This window comes from Myiozetetes cayanensis, unplaced genomic scaffold, assembly GCF_022539395.1.
Source record: "Myiozetetes cayanensis isolate MyiCay16 unplaced genomic scaffold, myiCay2020 scf57, whole genome shotgun sequence".
NCBI classification, from domain to species: Eukaryota; Metazoa; Chordata; class Aves; order Passeriformes; family Tyrannidae; genus Myiozetetes; species Myiozetetes cayanensis.
Window position 1 is genome coordinate 150,649 of NW_026087820.1, and position 26,264 is coordinate 176,912.

The 26,264-nt window shown below is 54.9% G+C and overlaps 1 protein-coding gene across 2 annotated transcripts in view; it reads right to left on the reverse strand.

The window, feature by feature from the left end:
* The window catches only part of AGAP3 (ArfGAP with GTPase domain, ankyrin repeat and PH domain 3), a 105,899-nt gene that overhangs the window by 13,753 nt on the left and 65,882 nt on the right, over positions 1–26,264 (reverse strand). For both annotated transcript variants that reach the window (XM_050334637.1, XM_050334636.1), the window contains exons 10-13: positions 25,010–25,114; positions 20,078–20,246; positions 5,430–5,603; positions 797–958 (exon numbers count right to left, since the gene is read on the reverse strand). In XM_050334637.1, the coding sequence (XP_050190594.1) occupies positions 797–958; positions 5,430–5,603; positions 20,078–20,246; positions 25,010–25,114 (610 nt within the window). The remainder of the gene's footprint in view (positions 1–796; positions 959–5,429; positions 5,604–20,077; positions 20,247–25,009; positions 25,115–26,264) is intronic.

Consider the following 26,264-nt stretch of genomic DNA (forward strand, 5'->3'; position numbering starts at 1 on the left):
AGTGCTGTGGGACAGGACAACCAAGGATGAAGTAAAATCTCAGCCTGAGGATCGCTTTTGCCAGAGGCTGATCACAGATGCAGGCTTTGGAGAAAGTGGCTGCCAGGCTCATCTCTACCCGGACAAATCTGGGTGACTTTTCCTAGCAGAATGCTTCCCCATGCCTTGCAGCCTCCCGTCAAGCTTAGGGTCCCTCTTCAGCAACCACAGACACCAGAATTTCTCAACCACAGACACCAGAATTTCTCACCACAAAAACCATCAGTAGTTTGAGTATCAGCTAAGCAGTGCACATGCCTTCAGCTGGTCACCTGAACTAGACAAGCTTTTCCAGAAGACCTTTGGCTTGAGGCAGGTGCCCAGCGCAGGTCTTTCAAATTATGAAAGTTCGGCCAGTTTCCAAAACAGAAATAGGTTCTTGTGGTGGAAAGTGTCTGCACATGTTAACCATGTGGTGTGCTCTCAGGCCTGTGACTACAGTTAGTAATTATTACCACTGAGGGTCTGTGCAGGCACGGGTATGATGCTGGTGCTGCCTGCACTGCGCATGAGAAGTGGAGGGAAGGGCAGATCAGAGAGGCTGGTTTCTCCCTCCTTCCTCAGCACAAGTTGCTTGGACAAGGAGTGTTTCTGAGCCCCAGGTCCCTATCAAGACTTGGATGAGGAGCACTCTGAACCCCAGATCCCCACCAAGCCCTGAATGAGGAGCACTCTGAGCCCCAGATCCTCCCTGAACCTCACAGGACCCCTGGATGCCCGGTGCTCCAAGATGGCACTGTTGCCAGACCCTTCCTACCTTCTGCTGCTGTGCTGGGGCCATCAGGCCGAGTCGTCCCTGTGCTCTTTTTCCTGCGATGCTTCTTCCTGTTGGCATGTGGTGACGGAGGCGGCTCCAGCTTCGGGCTGGCGGTACTGGAAATGTTTGGGCTGGAGCTGAGCGAGTCGGCGGTACCATTAGCTGGGGACAAAGATAAGGCAAGTCGTGTACAGTGGGATGGTGACAGTCTGCTCTTTCCAGAGACACCCAGGTGTCCTGGAGTCATCCCTGATACTCGCCTGGCCATAAGGTCACATGAGACCGGAACATACCCACTCAGCCCCACGGCACGGGGCCACTCTGGCAGGCACTCCAGCTCAGGGCTGGCAGAAAATTGGGCAGTCAGGCTGGACCTGCTCCACACCAGGATCCATGCGGGATGATTACACAGGGGCAGTGCTGGCATCTATGCAGCCAGGACACGCACAGTGGCATTACTGAGGCAGCCTGATGTGCCATCCCGCAGCATGTGTCTCTGGGGGAGCACTCAGCAGCAGCGTCCCCACAGGGCTGCATGAGGAAAGGGATGGGCCCAGGAGGTGCTCTCGGCCCCCCCAGGGCAGATCCAGGTCCCAGAATCTGCAAAGCCTCTGCAGAAGCACTTGCCTCCCCCCCGCACTGTTCTGCCAGACGAGGTGACTGGGGTTGCCACACTCAGGAACCTGAGCATGATGGGCTCAATAGGCTTCCGATACGGAGCTGAAGAAGCTGCATCCCCAGCAGCAACGCACCAAATTTATCCTCAATCATACTGTTCCTTACAATTAATAGCAGAATTAGAAACAATCAGGGAGCTGCCTAATTACTGTCAATTAGAGTGCGCTAATCAAGCTCCGATCACACACACACACGCTGCCGCTGCACTCACCATTAAATGTCAAATTTCATTAGAGACCAGCAACAAAATCAAAAGCCTGACATTCAATTTCAGCAGCACACACAGCGCAGGCTTCCAATCAGCATAAAAATGCAGACTCCGGGGAAGGCAACGAGGCGCAGGAGCCCTCGCTGCACTGTTAACCCTCTCCTAAATCCAGTCCTGCCTCTCCAGTGTCCACCCATCCCCGGGGCACGGATGGCAGCTCCTCTGCTCTAGACAGCTTGCCGTCCTCCTTGCCACAGCCCAGTGTTTCCCATCAAGTCCTGACCCTCTACTTCCAAGTTCTGTGGCACCTAAAATTAAGAAAGGAATCACAGCGTCGCAAAAGGGCACAAGTTCCAGCAGCAGGACTGAGGGGACCTGTCAAGCCCTTCTCCCACCCCAGCCCAGCCTCTGCTTCCCCAGTTCAGCCTGCTTTGGTCAGACTGGTTCTCTGGGGCTTGGTCTGTCTCAACAAACACCAACAGTGGGGTGGAGAGGAGCACAGAGGGATAGAGGGAGGCACAGAGGGAAACAGCCCAGGACCTGCCCCAGTCAGGGGTCAGAGTGCAGCCAGTGTCCCCCTCGCATGGATGGGAGAGGCTGCAGCATTGGATCTATCCTAACTCTGGCTTCTCCTGCACTGACACACACTAGTAGGGTGTTTCTGATACTATTTATCCACAGGGAAATAGCTCACCCTTGACAATTAGGAGAGATAAATCTAATAGAATCAGACTCCAGTTTTATAAATATAAATTACTGATCCTGTTACAGGACCATGCTCAGAGCAGGTGTGAGGCACCTTCAGCTCCCAGTCGCATGTCGCAGGGGACCTGAACTTTCTCATCAGTGGCTACACATGGTGCCTCTAGCCTCCCTCTGCTGCCCACCTGCTCACCAGGATGCCCCCCAGGCCAAACCCTGTGCTGCCAGCGCTCTGCCCCCCTCCAGGCTCAGTGAGTAGGGTTGTGCACTTCTGCACTCCCAGAAATGCTCCTGCAACCTGCCGTGAGCCTGGCACCTCCCGATCCCCGAGGGATCACTGCCCTTGTCCCTGCTCTTACTGCCCAGCACCAGAGCTGGGAGCTTCCAGGGCCCTGGTGGGATGGGGCTGGGATGGCAGTGGGGTGGGGGGAGGCATGTGAAATATACTCCCTCGGCAAGATCAGGTGTTGCTCGCTCCCCCTCCTTCCCCAGTAGGGCAAGTGAGCCCCTCTGATCCACCCAAGGACTTCCAAGTCCCCGCCTCACCATGGAACAACCCTCCACAGGCACACCTGGGACCTCCTGGGCTCCATCTCCAAGCCAGCCAGTCTTACAGGTGGCTCTAGGACCCCACAGGTGGGTCACAGAGCTCCTCCATAAGGGACAGACATAGAATGTGCTGGAGTACATTTACATGACTTTATGTCCCTGTCCCATGCCTCTTCTGTGTGCACTCCAGGGCACAACTGGATCAGACAGCCTGTCCTCAGGTGCTGAGAGGGCAGTCTACACCCTCGGCATGTGCCCAAAATCTCCTCTGAGCAGAGGAATATTGTTCAGCTGCCTGGCCACGCAGAGATGGAAATACAGCAGAGAGTTTGAACCCTGGCAGAGTTGGGGTTCAGGTGTGGTGCAGGGACCCCCTCGTGGTGCTCAGTGCCTTGGTGGAGGGGTGGTCGTGCTGCTCAGCTCAGCACTCTGTGCCATGTGGGAAGCACGGCCCACCCCCCAAATGCCCCCTTCCCCTTGTGATCCTGAGAATCCACTTCTGCTGGTTGTGGCTGTGGGTGACACAGCCCATGGACACAGCCCTGGGAGCCGCCTGGGACCCCTGGGCCAGCGGTCCCTCATATGCCACAGACCCTCCAGCATGGCTGGCCCCGTTACATGTCTGTGGAGCACCAACACAGGGTATGGCCAGGCAGGACTCAACACAGGGCTTGGGGTCCGGCACAGTGTGGCAGGACCCAAAAGTGGACAGCCACCAGCGCCCGGGACACACTGTGAGCACTGAGCTGACATCTTACCCCCATGTCACGGGGAGGAGCAGCAGCAGAGAATCACAGAATGGCTTGGGTTGGAAGGGACCAAAGATCATTCAATCCCCGCCCCCTGACATGGGCAGGAACACCTTCCACTAGACAAGGTTGTTCCAACTCCCGTCCCACCTGGCCTCGAACATTTCCAGGGATAAATCCACCTTCTTTTGGTTTAAAAATGTTATTCCTTGTCCTACCACAACAGACCCTGCAGCTCAGCTCCCATTTGTCAGTCTCCAGTTACTGTGAATGGAAGAGGCAGATTGCTCTGGGTGCTGCTAGCATGGACAGCTCCTCCATGGATAGGAGGAGAGTAACAGAGCAGTGGGGGCTGGGGAGGCAGAGGGACAGGATGCAGGGGGATGGGGAGCAGAGACTGGATGGCTCTCCTGTGACACCCAGGCCAGTCCACGGCAGGCCAGTCCACGGCAGGCCAGTGCACAGCCCCCAGCTCTGCAGCTGGGAGGAGGGATAAGAGCTGACACAACAGCTCCTGAGGCAGGAGGGCACTGGAGCAGGGAGCTGCTCTCCTGAGGGGCTGTGCCACAGAATTCACCTGTGCCAAGGTGCCTCGTGTGCCAGCCGCGGTGCTGCACCAGGGTGTCAGACCTGCTGCTGAGCACACAGAGGCTCCCACTGCCTGTACTCACAGCTCCCACGGGCCGGGCACAGCTTTGGACCCTCTCCCAGCATGGGGACAAGGAGATGCACCCGTGCCCAGTGCATCTCGCAATGTGCTTCCTCCAGCAGGGGCTGCCCCGCTGCCCCCGTGTCCAAGGCGAGGGGGCTGCCAGCACATCCCCACTCAGCGCTGCGCCCTTCCGCTCCCCTCGCCCGCGCTGCCCCATCAGCAGTAACAGTCTGATTAATTCGCTTCCAGCAGGGAGCTGATGGGGCCAATGATGGAGCCGCTGCATCAGGCGCGCTGAAATTGATAGTTTTTCACAGTTACAAATGAGGAGCCTCCTCAGCTGCAAATGGCGCCCGCACAGTCGGACTCCGGTAATGATCATAAAGAGGCTCCTTTAAACTGCGAAAGCCCCTGGGAGCGGGCGGGGGGGCGGCTGCCGCGCTAATGAGAACTACAAGGGGCGAGCAGGCATGGAAATGGCTCCTCCACTCTTGATGTGCATTTAACTGCTTTTTTAGTGCGGCGGCAGAGCCAGGAACGAAGGAGTGATGAATGCAGCACAAAAGCATTTATTTTCCAATTCGGCAAAGTGGCTACGTTGGGAAATGTATGAATTATTTTAATTCACTCAACTGTCCTGAAACATCACAGAGAGCGAGCGAGCGTGGGGGGAGGGGGTGGGCTGTGCTCAGTGTGTGCTCCAGAGACAGGAATCACTCCTATTCGTTCAGCTGCCCCAAAATCTGGGAGATAGGGGTGCCGGCAAGGAGCAGAGATGGGGAAAGCAGCAGTTACCCCTGGCATGGTGAGCCGGAGTGAGGTCAGAGCAGAGAGGTCGGAACCGTCCTGCTGCAGAGCAGCATCCCTTGGCTGGACCTTCTCCATGCCCAGTAGGAAAGCTTCTCCCCTGGCTGGGATACTGCCAGCCGACCCTCGCCAAGGGGGACAGCCCCAATGAGGCCCAGAGACTGTGCGTGACACCCGTGAGTAAACTCCAGACACGCAGCCACAGGGCAGAGCTCAGGACTGCCCTATCGATGAAATGAGACCCCACTTGCCACAGGTAAGGGGAGAGGGGCCAGAAGGGCTACTCACAGGGGTTGGGGCAGCTGCCGGGGATAGCCACAGCCTCATTCCACTGGTCTGCACTGGAGACGGAGTAGGAGCGCTGGTGCATTCCGTCCGGCTTGGAGCTGAAGCCCACCAGGTTGATGCCGCTGATGGAGCGCTCGGAGTGCAAGGATGTGCTGCTGGTCGAATGGGGAGCACCTACAAGAGAGACACGAACTGAGCGCAGACCCACTAAAGCACGGTGGGAGAAGGTACAGTGTCCCATACCTGATGCCACATTCCTCTGGTGGCCCTGCGTAAGGACAGGTTCTCTCTGTCTCTCCTCTCCCAAGGGGTGCTGGTGCATCACCCCAAGGGTGCTGAGAGAAGAGCCCAGAGCACCCCATGTCCCAGAGGGACCCCAGTTGGTGGGTTTCAGTGCAGCACCCCAGAATGCACAGTTGGGGATCCTGGCACACGGCTTTCCCACAGCTGGAGTTCATGGTCTGCTCACGATTTTCACTACTGCCTGCAGCACCTCAGCAAAACCAAACCCACTCCACAGCCAGCATGCCCACCCTCATCCCTCAGCTTCACTATGTGTGTCCCTGGCAGGAAATCCAGCCACGCAGGAGGCACTGGGAGAGAGTGGGAAATCAAACAGAGGGTGTCAAAGGGACAAGCAGGGGAACAGACATCTGTAAGATGGGAACAGCAGGTGGAAATGCTTCGTCCCACTCGCCGGAAACCCCTGGGACTGTGCCCAGGAACCCAAACCCCTGAGAGAGGACCAGAGGCTTGATCCTCCCTTTTGGGACCAGAGGTTCTCACAGAGGACAAGATCACTCAGTGATTCAAAATGGGTCAAGTATTTCTGGATTACAAGAATACCCAAAATTTCAAGAACAGCAAATAGAGTGGTTCTGATGGGGAACATCATCCTTTTCATTCTGCAGGCAATCTGCCATGGAGGAGGACACTGCCCAGAGGGATCCCACTGCACCTGCCCACCACCAGCCCCTTCCTGTGCTCCCCTCAGGGCATTTGGCTCCAGCCACTGCAGAGGATGTGCTCTGGGAGCTTAGGGGGGAGCAAACCTTTCCTACTCCAAAGGTACAGTCTCCTCCTTCCATGCCCAGAGGTGCAAATGCTGAGCTGGGATTCCCACTGCAGCCCACCTGGCCATGGCCAGGGCAGGGTTGTGGAATGACTCTATCCACCGTGCACCACAGCTCCAGCCCTGGCACACCGACCCCTCCATGGCCATGATAAAGCTGGGCTGTGAGCCATGACAAGGAACTGAACCCCGGGTTCAATGGGACTGGTATGGGAGTGGGAACCTTCCACAGAACAAATGGACACCTGCAGGAGTGGGTCCTCAGCAAAAGCTGCTACAGCCAGGGTTGTTCATCTGTGTGAAACCAGACCCACCTGGCTCTCATGGATCCCAGCACAGCTGAGGTGGAAGGGAGGTCCGGCATCATCCTGTCCAGCCCCAGCTCAAGCAAGACCCCCCTGCCAGTTAGCAGCCTTAGACTGCTTGTCAGGTTTGGAGCATCCCTGATGATGGAGACGGCACAACCTCCCTGGGCAACCTTTCTCTGTGCTGGACCACCCTTCATGTAGAGCAGAGCCCCATAAAATCCCACATGGAACCCCAGAGTTTGTACATAAATGTACATTTCTGTTCCTGCTGTTTCCACGAAAACCCAAGGGATGCTATTCAGATGCTGCTGGCACCTGGGCACAGCTGGGGCTGTGAAGTGCCTGACAGGACAGCTCAAGAGCCCAAATCTCCCCTCCAGAGAACAGAGGGGCAATGCGGCCACCAGCCCTGCACCAGGCATGTCTGCCACCCGCTATCATCATCATCATTGTTGCCACCACTCATTCATCGCCAGCATGGCAGGTGCCTCCCACTCCCCTCTTCCCTGTACCAAAAATCCCCTTCCCCTGCTGTGTTGTGCAGGGATCACTTTTGAGCCTTGGCTACAGATCCTGCCTGCCAGCAGTGCTGACACGAGGCTCGCTGGGACACGGTGCCCTGCATCTTGAACTGCCAGGACCCTGCACCCTGAGCTGCCAGGACCCTCACCCAAGCTGCCAGGGCTTCAGCACCCTGCACCCCGAGCTGCCAGGACCCTGCAGAGCCCCTGTCTTGCTGCCTCCAGCCCGGCTGCTGCATGCTCCCCCTCCCTCCCCTTGTTCAGCACCACAGAAACACGTGTAAAACCATGACACTGACTTTGCCTCTAATTAGCCCTTAATTTACAAGACACACTCGGAAGGGTAATTAGCTGGCGCTCTGCTCCTGACTGCTGCATCCATCTCCTCTTGCCTCCTTGTGGGAGAGAGCCTGCTGCCGCTGGAGCAGGGACAATGCTGCTCTCCCTAGACTGGGATGAGCTGGGTCCTGGGACAGGATGGGCTGGGATGGGACAGAATGAGATGGGATAGGATGGGAAAGAGTTGTCCAGCACTCAGGCAGTGCCTGCCAGCCCCAAGCCCCCAGGCATACAATCCGTGTCCACAGCCACACCTACAGAGGAGAGGAAGGTGAAGAGAGGAGAACAGAGGGCCTGGGAGAAGCTGATTCCTCAAAGGGGAAAGTCCTGCAGGGCTCCAGGGAGCCCAGATCTTCCCTCTGCACCCCCACCCAGCCATGCTGAGAGCCCCAGTCTGCCAGGGTGTGCCCATCCAAAGTTCCTCCAAGGAGCAGTGCAGGCTGCCACAAACACCCAAAATTCCATTTTGAAAGAAGGAACAGTTTCCATCAGCCTCTCCAGCCCTTCCAAGTTCCTGGTACCTCATTCTCACTGCCTGGAGTCGGCCAGCTGTGGGGGAATCCCCTCACAGCCCATCCACTCGCTCAGCTCATGGACCTTGCCCCTCTCAACTCTGGCATGTCCCAGGGAGCTCCTGGGTGGTCCCAGCAAGGCCAGAGCTCTCAGGAATTGCGTCCTTTTGGAAGCAACACCTTGGCAGCTGCTGGATATGTCCCCTGTAAATTGGGCAAACCAAGGGACAGGGGAATAGACAGCTACATGTGAATACTACCTGTCCCTGAGCCAACACCTCTAGGGGCTGAATCCCCAACCTGCTGACAGCTCCTCAAGTCCCTTCCCAGTCACTGTTTCCTCAACCCCCCAGGAAACTCCCGTGGCCACATCAGTGTGATCCAAGGCTCCACAATGTCTTCTCAGTACAGCCCAACTGATGCATGTGGCAGTGGATGGAAGAAGACCTGAAACCAGAACGGCCTCTTCCCAGGTATGACACGTGGCAGCCCAGACCCTTTGGTGAAACACCTGGATCAGAGCAGACTGGGAATTCTTTGTTCAGGTGCAGATGCCCAGGGAACAGGATAAAGGTAAGTTACCCAAAGGGGCACCGTCAGTTGGGAAAAAGATCTTTTTAGGGTCTCTTTAATACTTTTCAAGAGAAATTTGGCAAAATAATGCAAAGGGTCTGGTGAAATTTCCTGGTGACATTATGCTGGTGCTGCTTCCAGGCCCTTACAGCACAGGGGAACCCAGCTTTGCTACCGGGAATGGGCTATGCTGAATTTTAAAGAGGTACCAGCTGAAAGCAGTTTGGGGATCCCCCTGGGTTTACGGCCAAGGACAGGACAGGTCAGTCCAGGAAACCTCTGGAGTGTTAGGCCCTGCTCCAGCACAGGCAGAAGGACACTGCTGCTGCACCACGGTGCAGAGGGACTGTCAGCATGTGGCACGAGATGGTGATGGAGGTGCTCCAGGATGGGGGGAGGACACCTTGCCATGGAGCAAACCCTGTTTTCTCTGGTACTGCAGAGGCTAGGAGCACAGTACAGGTTGATGTTATTGACCATCTGCCAAACAGTGTCCCGAGGAGTCATCAGTCACCACTGCCCCTTCACCAAAATTTTAGGGCATTTGTTGCCAACTGAATGCCATTTATTCCGAAAAAGAACCAGGATTACTGCAAGTCACCTTAGCGTACTGCTCTGCTGGTGCCCACAGCCAAGCATGTCTCAAAGCCCCCCAAAAGCCATGGCTACTTGGGACCCCAATACATGGAGCTGGACGGGAACCCACCTCCAGCTGGTGGGAAACTCCTCCACTCCCAGAAACCAACCGGTTCCTGAGGGAAGGTGAGAGCCAAGGAGCCTAGAAGAGCTGCCTGCTTGTAAAATCCCTGCTGGGGAGGACATAACTCACCCCTCCCTGCCAATGAGCCAGCAGCTGACATCGCACAAAGGGAGTTGTCCTGGGAGCCCCTGTGGTTGCTGTTCCCAGAGCCATCCACGCCCTGGAGCTGCTCTGGAGCCAGGAGTCTCTGTCAGGCTGGCTTTCTGAAGGAAGCATTGCATGCTGTTACTGGGACATCGTTGGGTCCTTCCTCATGAACAGTTCCCACCAGTAATGAGGCCAAAACACATCGGGTGGCTCCCAGGAGCACTGGGATGGAGATGTGTAATTTGAAAGACATCAACCTCCACGTTCTGCTCAGGAGCTGACCACCAAACCAAGCACCCATACAGCCCCCAGGCACGGCGGGGCACGTTCTGGGGCGACAGATGGACAGGTGTCCTTCCCAGTTCTGCCAACAGCATCTGTGTGGAATCACTGATCCGAACCATGGGTGACCCAGCCCGGCTCCACAGCAGGGCCATCAGGATCTGTCAGCTTGCACACAGCGGGAGCCATTGCCACGCACTGGACCTCGCAGCTGCTCTGACACAAGGAATCTCCCTCCTCTCTCAGTGCTGCCTTTGAGAGCACGGTTTTGGACATCTGCATGTGCTAAGTGACTATGTGACATCCAGCTCCTACCAAAGCTGAGCAGTGGTGGGTACAAAGTGCCAGGACAAACAGCCCTCTGTGGTGCCAATGTCTCGGGAAGGACTGAGAGCCGGGGCTGGCCATGACACCTCCCATCTCCCAGAAAAAGCTCTGGAGCACAAGAGGTAAGCAAGGGCTTCTCCAGCCCACACACCAACTCACCTCTGGTCCGGATGGCAGATGACCCCACGTACAGAGCTACAAGACCCAGCAAACCTGAGAAACCTGGGAAAGTGACGCTGCCCCCCACAGTCCTGCACCAAGAGCACATCACCAGCCTGGAAACTGCAGGCAGCCACAGCTCCTTTGTCCTCTCCAGCACGAACTCTGCCCACACCAAGCCCCACAGAGAGCCCATGAAACCAGCTGAGGCACCCCATGTCCACCCACCAAGTAGCTCCATGGCCAAGGAATGTGGGTTGGAGCTGTGTAGGGAAGAGGTAGATCCACTGGGAGAGGGATGACATGCCTGGACTGGGAGGTAGGAGTAACCAAAGGAGCCCTTGGACTGCCTGAGCTTTGCTACACAGCACCAAGTCACACCACAGGTCTGTCCCTAAGTCAGTCCTCCTTGAATAAGAATGATCTATCAGAAAATCTGATCCCAACTCAAATATTGCCAGTGCCAGAGAGATCACTGCCACTTTGGGTAAGTGGTTCCAGGGGTTAACTGCCTTCACTGCTGAAATCTGGGTCTTATTTCTGGTCTAAGCTGTCTTCCTCCTGTCACCATCACTGGATCCTGGTACATTTTATCTGACAAAAAGCTCTCCCCAAATTTCTGTTCTTATACAGGTACTTACAGATGGTGTTGAAATTATCTCTTAACCTTTTCTCTGAGAAACTAAACAAATTGTTCTGGGAGTAGTTCCTGGTTTTTACAGCCCTTTCCAGTCTGTCATTTTCCTTCTCATACTGTGGACTCAGAAATCCATGAACCTGAGCCTTCTGGAAGTCCTCTCCATTTCCAAATTGACTGTCACCACCCACACATCAAAAAGACCTTGACAACACCTTCTAGAATTCCTGAATTAAATAATTCAGCCTTGCTGATTCCAACATGTCCACATCTCCTACCTGCTGTTTAATTCGCTGCCTAATTACAGCTGGAATATGAAGAATTCATCATTCTGTGCTGAGATACATCATCTTGCCTTTCCCAGACACCAACACAAGTGTCCAATGAGCACTTCACTTTTTTTCCATATTAACCATTCCACTATTCCCATACTGTAATGAAGGAATGCTGGGGTTAGGATTTGTTAGTTCCTAATAAACTTGAAAAAACCCTTTTCACTGTTTGTAACTGCTGGTTCCTGTTCAGCCTGTTCTGACAGACTTGGGCAAACGTCCCCAAACTGGGAAGCTCTCCATGGGGCAGGCAGTGTTGGTGTCCCCATCAGCTCCCGGGAGGAGGTGGTGGGGGGGGTTTCTCCCCAGCAGCTGCACTGTGCTGGTGCTCTTACCTCACTGGTGACTTTGTTCCTCAGTTCCTCATCACCGTCGGTTACCAAATGCGTTTAACTTCCTCCCCAGATCTGGTGGGCACGGACCGTGGTCCAGAGCAGCGGGAGGCTCCTTGCGAGCCATGAGCCCACAACAAATTGGCACAACCCTTTTTGTGGCCACAGCCACAGCGAGTCTGGGAACGCCAGGACCTGGAATACTTCCCACAAAGCCAGGAGGGTCACTTTGAGGGCTGCTCACAATTCATCACTCACAGTGGACGTTGGGCCAGGAGCACTGGCACAGGGCTGAACGGCACTGGGAGCCTTGCCGCGGCTCCAGCTGGCTGTGCTGGGACACATCGGTGCCACCAGCCTCTGCCTGGGGCAGCTTCCAGCTCCTGCTCAGCACTTATCCATTACTTTATCCTGTTGCTGTTAATTTTATCACATTTTACACACACACAGATACAGCTGCACGAGCCACAGCGGCACCACACAGGCAGCTCCCTCCGCCTGCCCCTGTCCCTTCTACCAGGACACAGAGGGAACAGTTCACATCTCCTTTCTACCCAGACTGACACATTTTAAGCAGTGCAACCTTTCTTTTCATTGTAACATTTCAGTACCCAGCAAAATATTCTTTAAACACTTCTAATTATGCTTTATTTCCCTCCCCCCCGCTCCCCGCCCTGGTAAAGATCCTTCTCCCTAAAGATCTGGCATGTAATTGCTTCCAGCTTGGTGAAATTGTCTCAGATACATTTTTGTGTGCATGTGTCTGTGCATGTGTGTGTTTAATACTCTACTTGAACTTTACTCTGCCTGAACACCAGCACAACACACTCAGGTTACTTTTACCTAAGCCCGTACTGAATTTGGTTTGGTGACTCATTAACCCCATCGGCTCCCCATGGAGCTGCCCTGCTGTTTGGAACCAGGCTTCAGCAGGTCCAAGGAAGTTCTACTGCAACTTGGCAAAGCCTTTCAGTGACTTTCCCCACAGTGTCACTTACACTCCAACACCTCAGAAATGTTTCTGAGGCACCCAAACTGAGGTGCTGGGAATAAGCAGTGGGAGCAGATGAAGCACGGTCTGTGTTCCAAATCACTCTCCTGGTCTGTTACCATGACCAAAGGTGTCACTTACGGTAATTGCAGAAACTTGGAAAAGTAAGATGCAGAAAATGTCCAAGTAACACTGTCTAACACACCACCCAGAACAGCTCCTGTGCCCCTGGACAGTCCCCAAGAGATCCCTGCGATGGTGGTGGGAGATGGACACTCGTGATGGGCAGCACTGACACAGATCCCCATTTGCATGTACAGGCAGAGCTAGAACCCAGGTCTGAGACAGAACTGCAGGAGGGAAGGAAGCAGAGCCAGAACTTTCTGGGCTTGCTGTGGAGTGTGGACCAGGACCAGCACTGCAGTGACCAATGGAGAACAACCCCTGACCCCAGTTCCTAAGAGTAGATGGGAAAGGCCTGTTCAGGGATGCTGCAATTGTATTTTCCTACATAACTCCTGTTTCTAAAGCCATTCACTCACACCATGCTTCATCCACCCCTGCCTGCTTTGCCCATGAAGGCCACCGGGCACACAGTAACACAACCTCCCAGGGTGCACAATTCCGAGGGGACAGAGCAAGCCCTGCTCCGTCTGGAGAACAGGATGGCTCTGTCCCTTGCCTGTTGGTGATGGGTTTTTGCACCTTCCTCCGGGGTACCTCCCTGTCCAACAGAGCACAGATCCCAGGCACTGGCCCCAGGTGCCGATGGCAGACGCAGGTCTGGATGGACTCATCGCTGAAGCGGCTGCCTGCACACAGGGGTGAGCTGGGCTGTGTGACAGCAGAGGACAGGAGTCTGTGGCCTGCAGCAAGTTGCTCCCTGGTTCCTCTCCCTCCTGCAGCACAAGCCTGGGCTGTATGGAGGAGAAAACTCGGTTTGCTGGAGAAGGTCCTCAGTCCACCTTGGAGAACACTGGCCACCTCTGCGGCCCGGGCAGTGCCAGGCAAGTAATTTACACTGAAATTTTCACAGGTGGTCACAAATTACACCCTCGTTGCTTTTCCAGGTGCCCTGTGCAAGGCACCCTGAGCCAGATGTTCTGGAATGCAGGATGCTGAGAGCTACAGCCGCAACTACAGGGCCTGGCTGGCTGCCCCATGCCCACCTGTGTCCACCTGGCTGTCTCTGTCACCTCCACCGGCCCTGGGAAGGGCACTGATCACCACGGCCCTCTGTTGCCTTGTGCTCCTCTCTCTCTGCTCCTCTCCTTCACCCCTTCTCCGAGGCCTTTTCCCTGCTTAGCCCTGCACTGCACGGTTCCTTTAGTGTTCTGGCAAGGAATAAGTGTATCAAGTCTGACTAATTATCTCTAATTAGGGTTAGTGATTATACTGTCGGGTCAGAGAAAATCAATCTCTGGTTTCCCATCAGGAAGGGCAGGGAGAGCCAGGCTGGGGAGGGAGGAAGCCCTGGCAGCTCCCTCTGTGCTCTAATCCCTCCCATGAGCCTCTCCCTGCCCACACCACTCTGGTGCTCCCAGTTACAGGAGCAGGAGCTGTGTAGGGGCTCTGTCTGAGCGGTGGCCCCCAGGGCACAGCCTTGGCTGGGACAAGGCAGGGGGACAGCAGAGTCGGGGCTGTGGCACCGTGGGCCCAGTGGGGCCAGAAGCTCTCACACCCACTGGGCAGCCCCGCAGGATGGGGATGCAAGGGCGGGTCCTTCCCTTGGGGCCGTGGGGGCTTGTGCCCCGTGTGGAGGCACAATGCAGCATGATGGAGCCACAGAGGCTCCTGTGAAGGGCAGAGTGGAGGTCCTACATGTCCTCTAGGCACAGGATTCGCCCAGTGATGGGGCAGAGACACCTTCCACTAGACCAGGATGCTCCAAGCCCCATCCAACCTGGCCTTGGACACTTACAGGGATGGGGCAGCCACAGCTCATGAGTGTCAGCAACTAAAAGGGCCTCACGGGCCTCAGAGCAGAGTGTTTGCTTTTGAGGGCATGGGATCCAACCTACACAATGATGAAAAATCCCCAGAACTACTATTGCAGTCACTTATACCAACCCTTGCCTAAAACAGCCTCTAACATGTTCCCCCTGCTCCAAGTGCCTGGGACAGACTCTGAGCTCTGAATGACAGTAGTGGTGGAATGAGCTAAAAAAAAGGTCAAGTTCATGAGAAAGAAAAAGCAATTCCTGGGCTCCAGACTCGGGGCACAGAGTTAACGGATACTTCTGGCACTTTTGGCTTCATCTTCTCTTTGCCTCAATCTTCCTTCTTTAGAAGAAATCAGGACAGCTGAGATAACCAGGTTACAACGCTCGGAGATATGACATTCATCCTAACTCCAGCATAACCTAGCAAATGAAACCTCGAGCTGATCTAGCAGAATCTCGGCCCTCCAGGCCTCTGTCCAGCACCAGAACCAGGCACCAAGGACTGCTGGTCCTATCCTGCCTTGTGTCATCCTGCCTGTCTCCCACCATACTCCTCCTCTCCCCATGGAGTCCTGACAATTTCCAACTTCCACTCAATGCAAACTCTTGAACCAACAGCTCCAGCCTCACATTTGGATTCATCCTTCTCCTTCAGACACCCAGATAAACATTTGTAAGAGGTTACCATATGAATGTAATGATGAATGTATAATATTTATAATATACATATGAATTTGCAGTATTTTATACATGATTCATGATGCAAGATATTAATTACAGATAAATTTTAGTAAATCTCTCATCTCAGCTCCATCTTCAGACTACAAACAACTCTTTAACACATTATTGAGAAGGGCAGAGGTCCCACACTGAAGAGCAGACAGACCCTCACTCTCTTCCTTTCCGTTCGGCATCCCCATGTCCGAGTTACAGAATCCCAGACTGGTCTGGGTCCAAAGGGACCTTAAAGATCATCCAGTTCCACCCCCTGCCCTGGTCCTTGGCTGAACACCAGTGGCTAATGTTGGACTTTTCCAGCCGGACTCCACAGAAAGCCAAGTGAGCTGAAATCACGGCTGAAGAGAGGGATGGTGTGTCCCCACACCCATCACTGAACGAGCTGTGCAGGGGTACTGCCCCCAGCCCGGTCCTGAGCAGCCCCTCAGGTTGAGGGGCAGCACTGGGGGCCCTGCTCTGGCTTTCGTTTTGCTGCCCAGCTCACAGGGACCACAATCCAGGGTGGAGTGACACAGGATGCTCCCTCCAAGTGGGACACATTGAAATAATGTGCAGCAGCCATGGATTTAAGAGCAGGTGCCACACCATGCAGGTAACAGAACAGCCACAGGACTATGGGCAAATGCAGGGGACAGAAAAATCCATCCGTCTTTCCCTACAAAGGATGGAGCTCGTGTTACTTGGGAAGTCCCCAGACACAGGCCAGGGCAGGGCGACACGAGCTGCTCCACCACCCACAGACAATGTGCCAGCAGGAAAAGCAACTTTGTTCCAGAAGTGTGAGCTGAGCTTTCCCTCCTCAGTCCCCAAATTCCCTGCTCTGACCTGAAGAATCTGTTGCACAACCAGGTAGGAGTTGATGCACCAGTATCCTGTCTGCCATGACCTGTGCCACCCTGCTCTCACTGCTCTTCTTCCCTCAATGTCATTGTCCCCCACGGCGAGCAGTGGTGTGCCAGGGAAACAGGTTTTCCCTTTTCTTTGTTAATTCTTCCCTCATTACATTTGAAATTCCACAATCAGTGTGCACTGTAATTGTCGAATTTGATGCTAATGATTAATGAATTAAACATGGATCCATCAATTAGTCCTCAGAGAATAATTCTGCATAAAGCAGCGGATAATGTAATTACAGTAACAAAGATAATGAGATGTTAACATCGACGGAGCCCGACGTGACATGATCACAGCAGGCTCAGCAACCCCGGCCTGGGGGAGCCAATCCCTCACTCTGCAGAGGCAGAGCATCGGGGGGCATGGGCCTGGCAGAGGGGGGGCCTGCCACTGCATTGCTCCCCCAGCACCAGCACTGTGCTCTCCTCCCGCACGCCTTCTGCAGACGCTCCTGGCCATCCGCTCCGGAAGCCACAATGGAGCTGCCAGGAAAATGAACCCAGCAAAGATCCTGAGCTGCCTGGACAGCCAGCACCATCCCCTGCCATGCCGGTTTTTGGGAGTGGCTGAGACCAGTGCAGGCTCCCTCCCACCACCACACCTGGCACATGGGGCCAGGGACAGGCACCACGCCACGCTCCAGGAACACCCCTGCCCATGTTGTGGAGCTGAGAGTCGGTGCCAGCGCACTGAATTTGGCCCTGGACAGACAGACCCTTGTCACCTCGGAGCAAACACAAGCATCAGCCAGGCCCTGCACCGCAAGCAGTGGTTCCCACCACTACTCACCTCAGAAAATGCTCTCCCTGGGCTGCAGGAGCGAGGTTGCAGGAGGAGGAGGAGGAGGGTTCACTCCCCACCAGCCCCAACACATGTGGACTGCTCTCTGGCAGCAGGAAGCCATTCCCTTTTGTCCTGTCCTTCTATCCCTTGTCCCCAGTCCCTCTCCAGCTCTCCTGGAGCCCCTTTAGGCCCTGCAAGGGGCTCTCAGGTCTCCCTGGAGCCTTCTCTTCTCCAGGGGAACCCCCCCCAGCTCTCCCAGCCTGGCTCCAGAACTCGGAGCATCTCCGTGGCTTCCTCTGGACAGTAGGATCTCAGCCAATCTAGAATAAATCCAAGTCTGACCACAGTAAAGTCACCTTCTTTAACGGTTCAAATACCAGGGCACAATCATGGCTGAGCTCAGTCCTTGCAGGTTTCACAAACACAAGCTCCTCCCTCATTCCTACTGTACTTAGCTCGGAGTTGTCTGTACCAGGCGTTATTTTGAATCCTCACCAGAGTGCTGCATCTGTGTCTTTCATCCACATAGAGGGCAGGGTAAGACTTTAATTTTTTTCACTGTCTCGCCTCTACGTCCCTGGTTTTTCCTTGCCCCAGGTAAGGACTCTGTGTGTGGTGGACATCAGCCAGTACACTCACTTACCTTGGCAGAGCTCAAGTCACAGAGGAACCACAAACACGTTCTGTGCTCTAACCACAGGCCACCTGGGTTTGCCCAGAGGCTCCTGGGACAAGACAACAAATCCCTCAGGTCTCCAAAGCTCATGCCCTCAGAAGATTAACTTGCAACTGGCAGAGAACTGCAAACTTTCAGGTGCTTCCTCTCCAGTGCCCAAAGCACATGCCAGATGAGAGATGCCCAGCAGACCCATCCCATCCCCAGCTCCAAAGGTGGCAAAGCTGTACAGTCACTGCTAATTTGAAGCTGGGCAGATTCTCCACCAACTCCAAATCCAGCCCTAGGCATTGCACAGGGATATGAGCATGTCACGTCTGAGGGTTTGTGTCACTTGGTGACTGAATCTGCTGCAGCTGGGCTTGGAGATATCAGAAAAAGTTGAAAAAATTCCTCAGAAAGCCCTTTACTTATTGTGTACCAGGAGAAAAACCTTTGTGACATGGCAGACACACACCAGGCCAGGCCAGGACACTCACATCTGGTTACAGCTGCTGCCCTAGTGCTGATCTCCATGTGGGCACACCCGCTCTGGCCAGACCACAGCACTACTCTGCTCAGGGCCCAAGGGAGGACAGCGAACAGGGGATCCCAAATCCACAGATCCTACCCAGAAAAGACCATTGTCCCATCCCTTGCACACACACACGCAGCGACACCCACAAGCTGGAGCAAAGTACATATCATGAAAAGGGAACTGATCTCATTCTAGAGGCTTCATGCACTGCTAAGTCCATTCACTCTCCAGATAAAATAGTCCAAAATTAATTACCCTCCCTGCTAGGAAACTGCATCTCCTCTCTGGGTAAACTGTTCTAACTCCAGCCCCCATGCACTGTGCCTGCTCCAGCACTGTCACCCAGACTGAAAGGCCTCATGCCACGCTTGCTCCTCGGCACCCGTTCTCCAGCAGCAGTGCTCAGTAATCCAGGCACATCCCAGCTTGCCCCTGTGAGCCCAACAGGACTGAGAGGGCTGCTGGGAGCAGGATATGGGGTTACATGAACAGTTGGTTTGACATCAGCATAAGCTCTTCTGTGGTTTGAATCCCTCCCCCAGCTCCAGTATCTCCACTAAGTGAGAACTCAGCCAAGGTGCCCCCAACACGCTGGTGGAGGAGTGTCCCTGTCCAGAGGCAGGAACTGTCCCCTCCCTGGGGCAAGCCGAGGGTGTGAAGTAGTGGTGAAGTGACAGTGTACAGTGGAGAGCAATGGTAGGGAACAGGCAGAGCTACACATCCCCAGTCTGAACGGATGGATTATCTGCTGCAGATGAGTTCTGACTTGACAGGAATAGCAGTTTGGGTTCAATTAGGCTCATTATGTCTCCCTTGGCACCATGTGAGCACAGGGATGTTACCGTGCCCCATCCCTTGTGTATATGCAATGCCAAGGATCCCACCAGCTCCCAGTACTCAGCCCAGCTGCACCCACCCCACGTCCTCAGTCCCAGGACACTCTGAAGCATCATGCTGACAGCAACCCACACATGGGCACAGCTGGGGCGCAGGGCAGGAACGAACAGGGCAGAGATGTGTCACCCAGGTTCACCCTCAGTGGGAGTAGCAGATTCTGAAGGATTTACGTGAGCAGCAGCACCACCAGCACTCCCCTTGTCATCCCGAACAGTGGGGTTCCCAAACCCTGTGCACCAGACTGTGCCAACAGCTGGGTGGAAAGGAGGTGGGCAGAAACTGCCCATTCTGGCCCAGGACACCAGCTCCAAGGGGGAAATATGGGCAGAAAAGTCTCAAGTTCAACAGCTTCCACAGACAGAGTGAGAACCTCCTATGGCAGGAGCAGCAGGAGGAGTGTGGTAGGAACTCTGTGAGAGGAGGAGCATGGCAGGAACTCAGAGGCCAGAGAGTCTCCCAGCCTCCCTTCACCACGTTCTGGGGCAGTTGCCCCTCTTCAGTGTGCACACACGCTGATGATCCCAAACCAGTCCCTCACCATTTCTCCCAGGGAAAACAAAGAGGAGAAGAGGCTCACAAAAAAGGACAGAAACAGACAAGCACTCCTCAGGGATCAAGAGCCACCCCAGGTTGGGATTTCCTTTAGTTTAGGGACAGCAGCTTTCCCTACGCGCACCAACTCATCAGCCTTTCCTCGAGTTCCCTCGAGGAAACTCCTCAAGGTTTCATGCCACCATTTAAACCCTTTGACTTTCTTCTGTCCTGGACACCAACCAGCACAAAAACCCAACAGGAGCTTACCTGAGACTAGCGCAGAAATGCCAACATCCATCCAAGGGACTCCTCGAGGGTGTCAAAAACAAGACACTTAAGGAGGGATTTTGTTTCCAGCTCAGAAAAGCCAAGGGTTGCTGATGTATCAAGAGAAGGACAGCTGCCAGCTCTGTGTCTCCCACACCAGCTCTTACCTGTGCTTCCTGCCAGCTGTGAGCTGCTCCGCTCCTTGGCCAGCCCATTGGCTTTGGGGCTGGCACTGGGCGCTGCCGCCGTCGTGGCCCTGGGGAGCCGCTTGCCTGGGACCTTCACTGTAGTTCTCAGCAGATCAATCTCCTTCCCATGGACGTTCTGCATGTAGTCCTGGAGCAGAGAGGCAGAAGGGTTGAAGAGAGGCAGAAGGTTGCCTCGATCCCACATGCTCTCAGCTACCCTCTCATCCACAGAACCAACACCAAACCCAGATCCATCCACTCCCCCATCCCCAGAACCAGCATCAAACCCAGATCCATCTGCTCCCCCATTCTCAGAACTAGCATTAAACCCAGATCCATCTGCTCCCCCATTCTCAGCATCAGCACTAACCCCGAATCCATTCACCCCCATGGGAACTGTTCACAGGCAGGTGCTAATCAGTGACTTGAGGTGATCTGGGAGCTCAGCACGTCCTAGTATCTCTTGGACTACATCAAAGCCTCACGGTGGGCCAGAGGTGTGAGACCCCAGGACTCTCCCAGTGCCCACAACTGTTTCCTGACAACAGAAATGCAAAGCCCTGACTCCAACCTGCACAGGACTAGCTGGTGCTGTGGAGCTGGCTCTGGAGAAGAGCCAGGTCTCACCGTCAATGCCCAGGACAGCTCTGATGTGAGTAACACTGGGACACTGCCATGGACAGTTGGATGCCAGGACAATCCCATTTGGGAGAGCCTGGCTGGGGATCAGAGATCAGATTGAGCCAAACGGCACACAGGCAGATGGCAGTTCCTCCTCCCTGTCATCCCTTGTTTAATTACAGCACTCAGCTGTGACAGCTAAGAATATAATATAACTTAACATTAACATAACATAAGTTCAGTGTAATCAAAGGGATACCCGGAAATTTCCTCTCAGTTCACAGCTGGATTAAGTGAAGTCCAAACCAACACAACTCAGGTAATTCCCTTGCACATTCACTTGCAGAGTTTCCTGTTATTCAAAGTTTGATGCTTCCACCATTTCATCTGGTGGACAATTTATTACACAGCCAAAACCCCACACACAGACTGTAACCATCAGTCCATCTCACAGCATCTCAGCTTTCAGTCAGAATGAGGGTGCAGACCTGCAGCCTCTCCTGAGTGCTGTGTCTCTTCCCATGCCTCCCACCCCTCCCTGCCCCTCGGGGCACCACGGTTCTCCCCCAGCCCTCTCTGATGGGCCCAGCTCCTCCTCAGCTCATGACCCCAGAAGGGGAAGACGCAACCAACATGACAGAGGGGAACTGTTGTGCCCTGCTCCTGGGCAGACCCCGAAGGAGCATGGACCAACAGCGGAGCTCGAGGCTACGGGAGGAACAGGATGGTGGGGACACCCTCCCCAGGAGGATCCGCAGCTGTCCAGGGCTGCAGCTGCTGCACGGAGTTCGGGCTTGCTCCACTTCACAAGGAGGTCACCAAAAAGATTAACTCGGAGTTGGTCCCTCCCTGATTCCACATCCAGGTAGATAAACACATGAGCAAGCTCAGGTTAAGAGCAACCATCCTCCCCATCCTGGCCCAAGAGCAGGTGACAGGGGCTACGCAGGTCATGCTCTGTGCTCTCAGGTACTTGCAAGGGTCACAGCCTCCCAACAGCATCTCCACTCTGGGCTTTGAACTGTTCTCTTTCCGTTGACCCCCATGCAGGCATCCCTTCCTCACAGCACACCCCAGTCATGGGGCATGGGGTAGCACATCCTCCCGTGCTCCCTCCAGCCAAGCGGCCTGGCCTTAAACCTTGGCACTCACCTTCCAGTGCTTCAGGTGACTCTGGGACCACCACCCCAACCAAACACCGCAGCAGGCTGCTCCCAGATGGGTGGGAACCTGGTGGCAGCCCTGGCCAGGGACCCTCGGATGGGCTGGAGGATTTTCCCTCACTCAGCACAACTGCGGCGGTCGCCGGCTGCCTGCCGGAGCGAGCGGTCACCGGCGCTCGGCTTTTATTACCCGCCATAAAACAGCAATTTCTTCCCAAGCCTCCTCGCTAATTACCCAGCCAGTTCTCTCATTTCATTTTATTACTGGAATTAACAACGAGTTCAAAGCGTGGAAAGCTATTAAGATGTGTGATTAAGCCACATTCAATTAGTTTCTACAAACAATTTAATTGATGTTGCAGATAGAATTAACAGAAGGTGATTGTGTGAATGGCTCCACTGGCTGCAAAATGGGAGCTGCTTCCCCGGCTCTGCGCAGCGCGGCCGGCGAGGCTGGGCTCAGCCACGCGCCTTCCCAGTAGCAGAACTCTCTCCAAGGCTTTGGGGAAGTGATGGGAAACCGCGCCAGGCTCTTCACACAACTTGGTCTTTTCTTGTCGATGAACACACTCACAGAAAGGTAAAAACACAGACTGCAGCAAGGAAATCCAGGGATCAGGCCCCCACCACTCCTGCCTCCAGCTCCAGCGTTCTGCTTGTCCTTGAAACCACCAATTGCTCTGGAGCAGAGGCGGAGGTGGCACCTCAGGGCAGGAACACACTGACTGCTCCACAGGACCCAAGCACAGGTTTGGGCTGGTGGTCAAGGCAGATCCACTTCCATCAGGGAGTCAGAACCCGAGTCCAGGGCTGGGCCCAGCTCACCAGCGCAGGCTTCTCCAGTCTGTGACTGCAAACCCGTGGTTTACACCACACTCCTGGTGAGGAAACTTCCAAGTGGGCCTGGAGCTACCATGATCCAGACTCAAAAACAGGTTGAATGCTGAACACCCAAAGGGAGAGAATGTAGCAAAGAGGGAAGAGAAGTCAAGGCAGGAACTGCCCTGACTCATGTCAAGGAACAGCCACTGGGAGCACAAAAGCAGCACAAAAATTGCTCTGGGGCTTCTACATCCTGATGGACAGGGAAAGACTCTCTTCCTGCAGGGTTCAGCCTGCTCTCAGGAACTCCTCTGCTGCACCCAGAATTCTGCCATCCCTCAGACATGTGGTAGCACAGGCAGGAGCCCATCCCAAGGTAGGAATCTTCAGGATGCTAGATGTTCCCTTGGCCAAGGCTCTGTGGCTTGTTCCAGCCCACAGCTCCCCTCACCATGTACCCGCCAGCTTGGGAGCTGCTGCCACCATGAAGTGACAGAGGAGTAGGTTGCACACCAGGTACCACAGGAAGGGGGAGGCAGAGGGGCTCTGCTGACCCACACGGCATGCTGCCCCTTTCCTGCACACAAAGCCACGGGAAAGCACAGAACAGAACACAATGGTGGGTGCCAGAGTCCTTTCCCCAGTTCTCAGGGAGGCGATGCCACAGGGGAGTACGCAGAACCCCCATCCTGCAGCAGCCCAGCTGGGCAGCCCCATGCTCTGTGCCCACACGTAATCAGCCCTCGCTGTGGGTAAACATGTCGGGTGATATAACACCTATCTCAGGGGCAAGGTTCAAAGCTCCCCGTGGAAACTGGGGAGGAGAGCCCAGCTCGTACCGCCCTCAGCAATGGACTGTGGATCACCAGGGGCACCAGGTGGAAGCGAACCAGATTTTTGCTTGGGGCAACGCAGTAACAAAATGAAACACTGAAGAAGTGCAGGAAGGAAAGCGAGTGGCATCAATCTCGATCACCCCCTGAGGAAGGAGTAGTGTAAAAAGGAGAGAAACCTGGCGTGCAGCAAGAGCATCCGAGAGCAGTTTAACAACAGCCCAGAAATTGCTCTGCCTTTACAGCTGATGGTGTAATAACAGCCCATGGTGGAAATGCGATAAAGCCACACACATGTGTGAGCACACACACAGAGATACAGAGCAGCAGCCGTTCCCTCCCAGTCTGGGTCTCCAAAGACCAAAAAACAGGGTTACAAAGTAAGGGAACTGCAGGCCACAGCACGGTATGGGGATCAAGGACTGAAAGAAAAAGCTCCCACAAATTAGGGAGAGCGGATGCAATGGCTGCGTCTCCAGTGCAAGGACAGAGAGGTCCATGGACCATGGTCTCAGGAGCTGGACAACTGACCGCAGCAAGCCCTGGAGCTAGGGATGCAGGGTTAGCAATGCAGAGAAGGACTCTGAGGCTCAGGGCACTCCAACATCACATGTTCGAGGATATCAGGGACAGACTGAGGGCTTTTGAGCATTCACAAGATCTGCGGCACCTTGTCCTTCTTCTTGCAGCCCCAGAGGGTGCTCCAGCACCCCTAAACCACCCCGTGCTCCCCAGCTGCTGCCCGTCTGTCAGTTCTGCAGCAGCACGTCCTCTCAGAGGTGCTGGGGCCTGTGTCACAGGTGTGTCTGTCCGTGGCTGCTGTCGCAGCAGCAAACTGTGCTCAAGAGGGAACGGGGAAGAAGCCATTAGCCCCGCAGTGGGGAGGCGACAGAGATGGATGGGGCGGCAGCTGCGCGCCCGAGCCACGCGGTGAGGAGGATCAGCCCCGCACCGATGGCAGCTCAGCTCGGCGGGCTCTGCACCGGCACCTCGTCTCCATTACCCAATACCTAGCAGCCAGGAAAATTATTCCACACCCAAATGGCACCATCAGCTGCACGGAGTTCTCCGCCTGCTCCTCACCCTGCTGGGGGGTGGCAGCAACCCCCGCTTTAACGGACTGAGCAGGCAAAGAAGAGAGATGCAGCTTCTCAACACAGTCTGGCACAGAGTGTGTTCCCACCAGCTCTTCCCACCAGCCTGGCACTGCACAAACAGCCTGTAGGAGAGGGAAGGGGTCTCCTTCAGGCCCTGGTAAAAAACAGCTCTACTGAAAACACTGCCCTGGAGGGAGCCAGAGCTGAACTCCTGCGCAGTGGACAGGGCAGAGCCCAGGACTCCCATCCACTGCCAAAGCCTTCCCCAGCCCCTCTATGCCACCATGCCTGCTGTGAGAGCATCTGCAGCAGCAGCCACAGCATGAAGGACACTGCTCTGTCCCACCTTGCTCCTCTACCCAGCCCAGTACTCACATGCAGGCTGGGGTGGTAGGTGAGGACGCCGTTGTCACACAGCGTCACATACTTCTTCTTCCACTCCTTGTTGAGGGACTTGCCGCTGCGTTTGAGGAGAATGCCCTAAAAGAGAAGAGTCAAGAGTCTCCCATCATGTTTGGTCCAGGACTTCTCGCTCTGCTCCAGCACTGCCCCTTGGAGACTGGTCTTGGAAAAGACACAAAGAGCAGACTTGAGAAAACATCTCCTAGGTTGGCTTTTCCACCAGTATTTCCCTGGGCTGCGCCCCTTTCCCCACCAACACCCCAGTCCTCACAGACAGCCCCCCTCCCTCCGAGGGATGAGGGTCTCCACGTGCCAGCGCCAATGCCCAGGTCCTCTGAGGGACCCACCACATCCTCCGGTGTCCTGAATCACTCCCTGGGCAAATCATCCTGTGCCGAAGGGCAGTGCCCACACATGGCAGGAAGCAACCTCCCTACCACCAACACAGCTGGCTCCCAGACCTTCTCCCACCACCCAAAGCACAGAGGAATGGTCAAGGCAGGGACAACAAGGGGACAGGTGGGGGCCAACTGAAGGACAACACTCCAAATACAGGTCTCCCAAGGGATGCACATTCTCTCACCTGCTTGCAATTCTTTCTGAGAGCTGCCAGAGATAGGGACACATTCCAGGAGATAAACCAGGTCCTGGGCAATTGAGGGGTTGGTTCACACCCTCTTCTCATCAGGATTTTACATGAAACCCAGCCTATGGTCTCTGGCACAGCACACTCCCAGGGCTGGGAAACGACTGCACTCACATACCCTTGAATTCCCTCTTTCCACCAGGATAACCTGGAATCAATTCCACTGATCTGAACCACAGCTCAGAACTTGGACCCTCCTCATCCTTTCCCCATCCACTTCTGCCTCCCCAGGAAATCTACCTCCAGCAGCAATCCATCATGTACCAGGTAAGGGCAGAGGTGAAGAGGGAGAGGGAAGCTGGAGCAAGATGCCAGATGCAAGGACTCCAGAGCAGTGAGAAGGCATCAAGCATTCTGACGGCAGTGAGGGAAGGACAGCATGGAGGGACAAAAGTAGGAATGAATAATGGAGTCTGGGAAAAAGGCTGGATTATCAAATGTCGGGCCTGGGCCCTTGGAAATTGCTGTCTGGACAGACACCCAGACTGGCTGTTCCTAACATGGCAAAAATCTGGGCCCCAGGCCAGCCCCTCCTCAAAAACCTGGACAGAAAGTCTCAGCCCTGCCAGTCTCAGCATATTT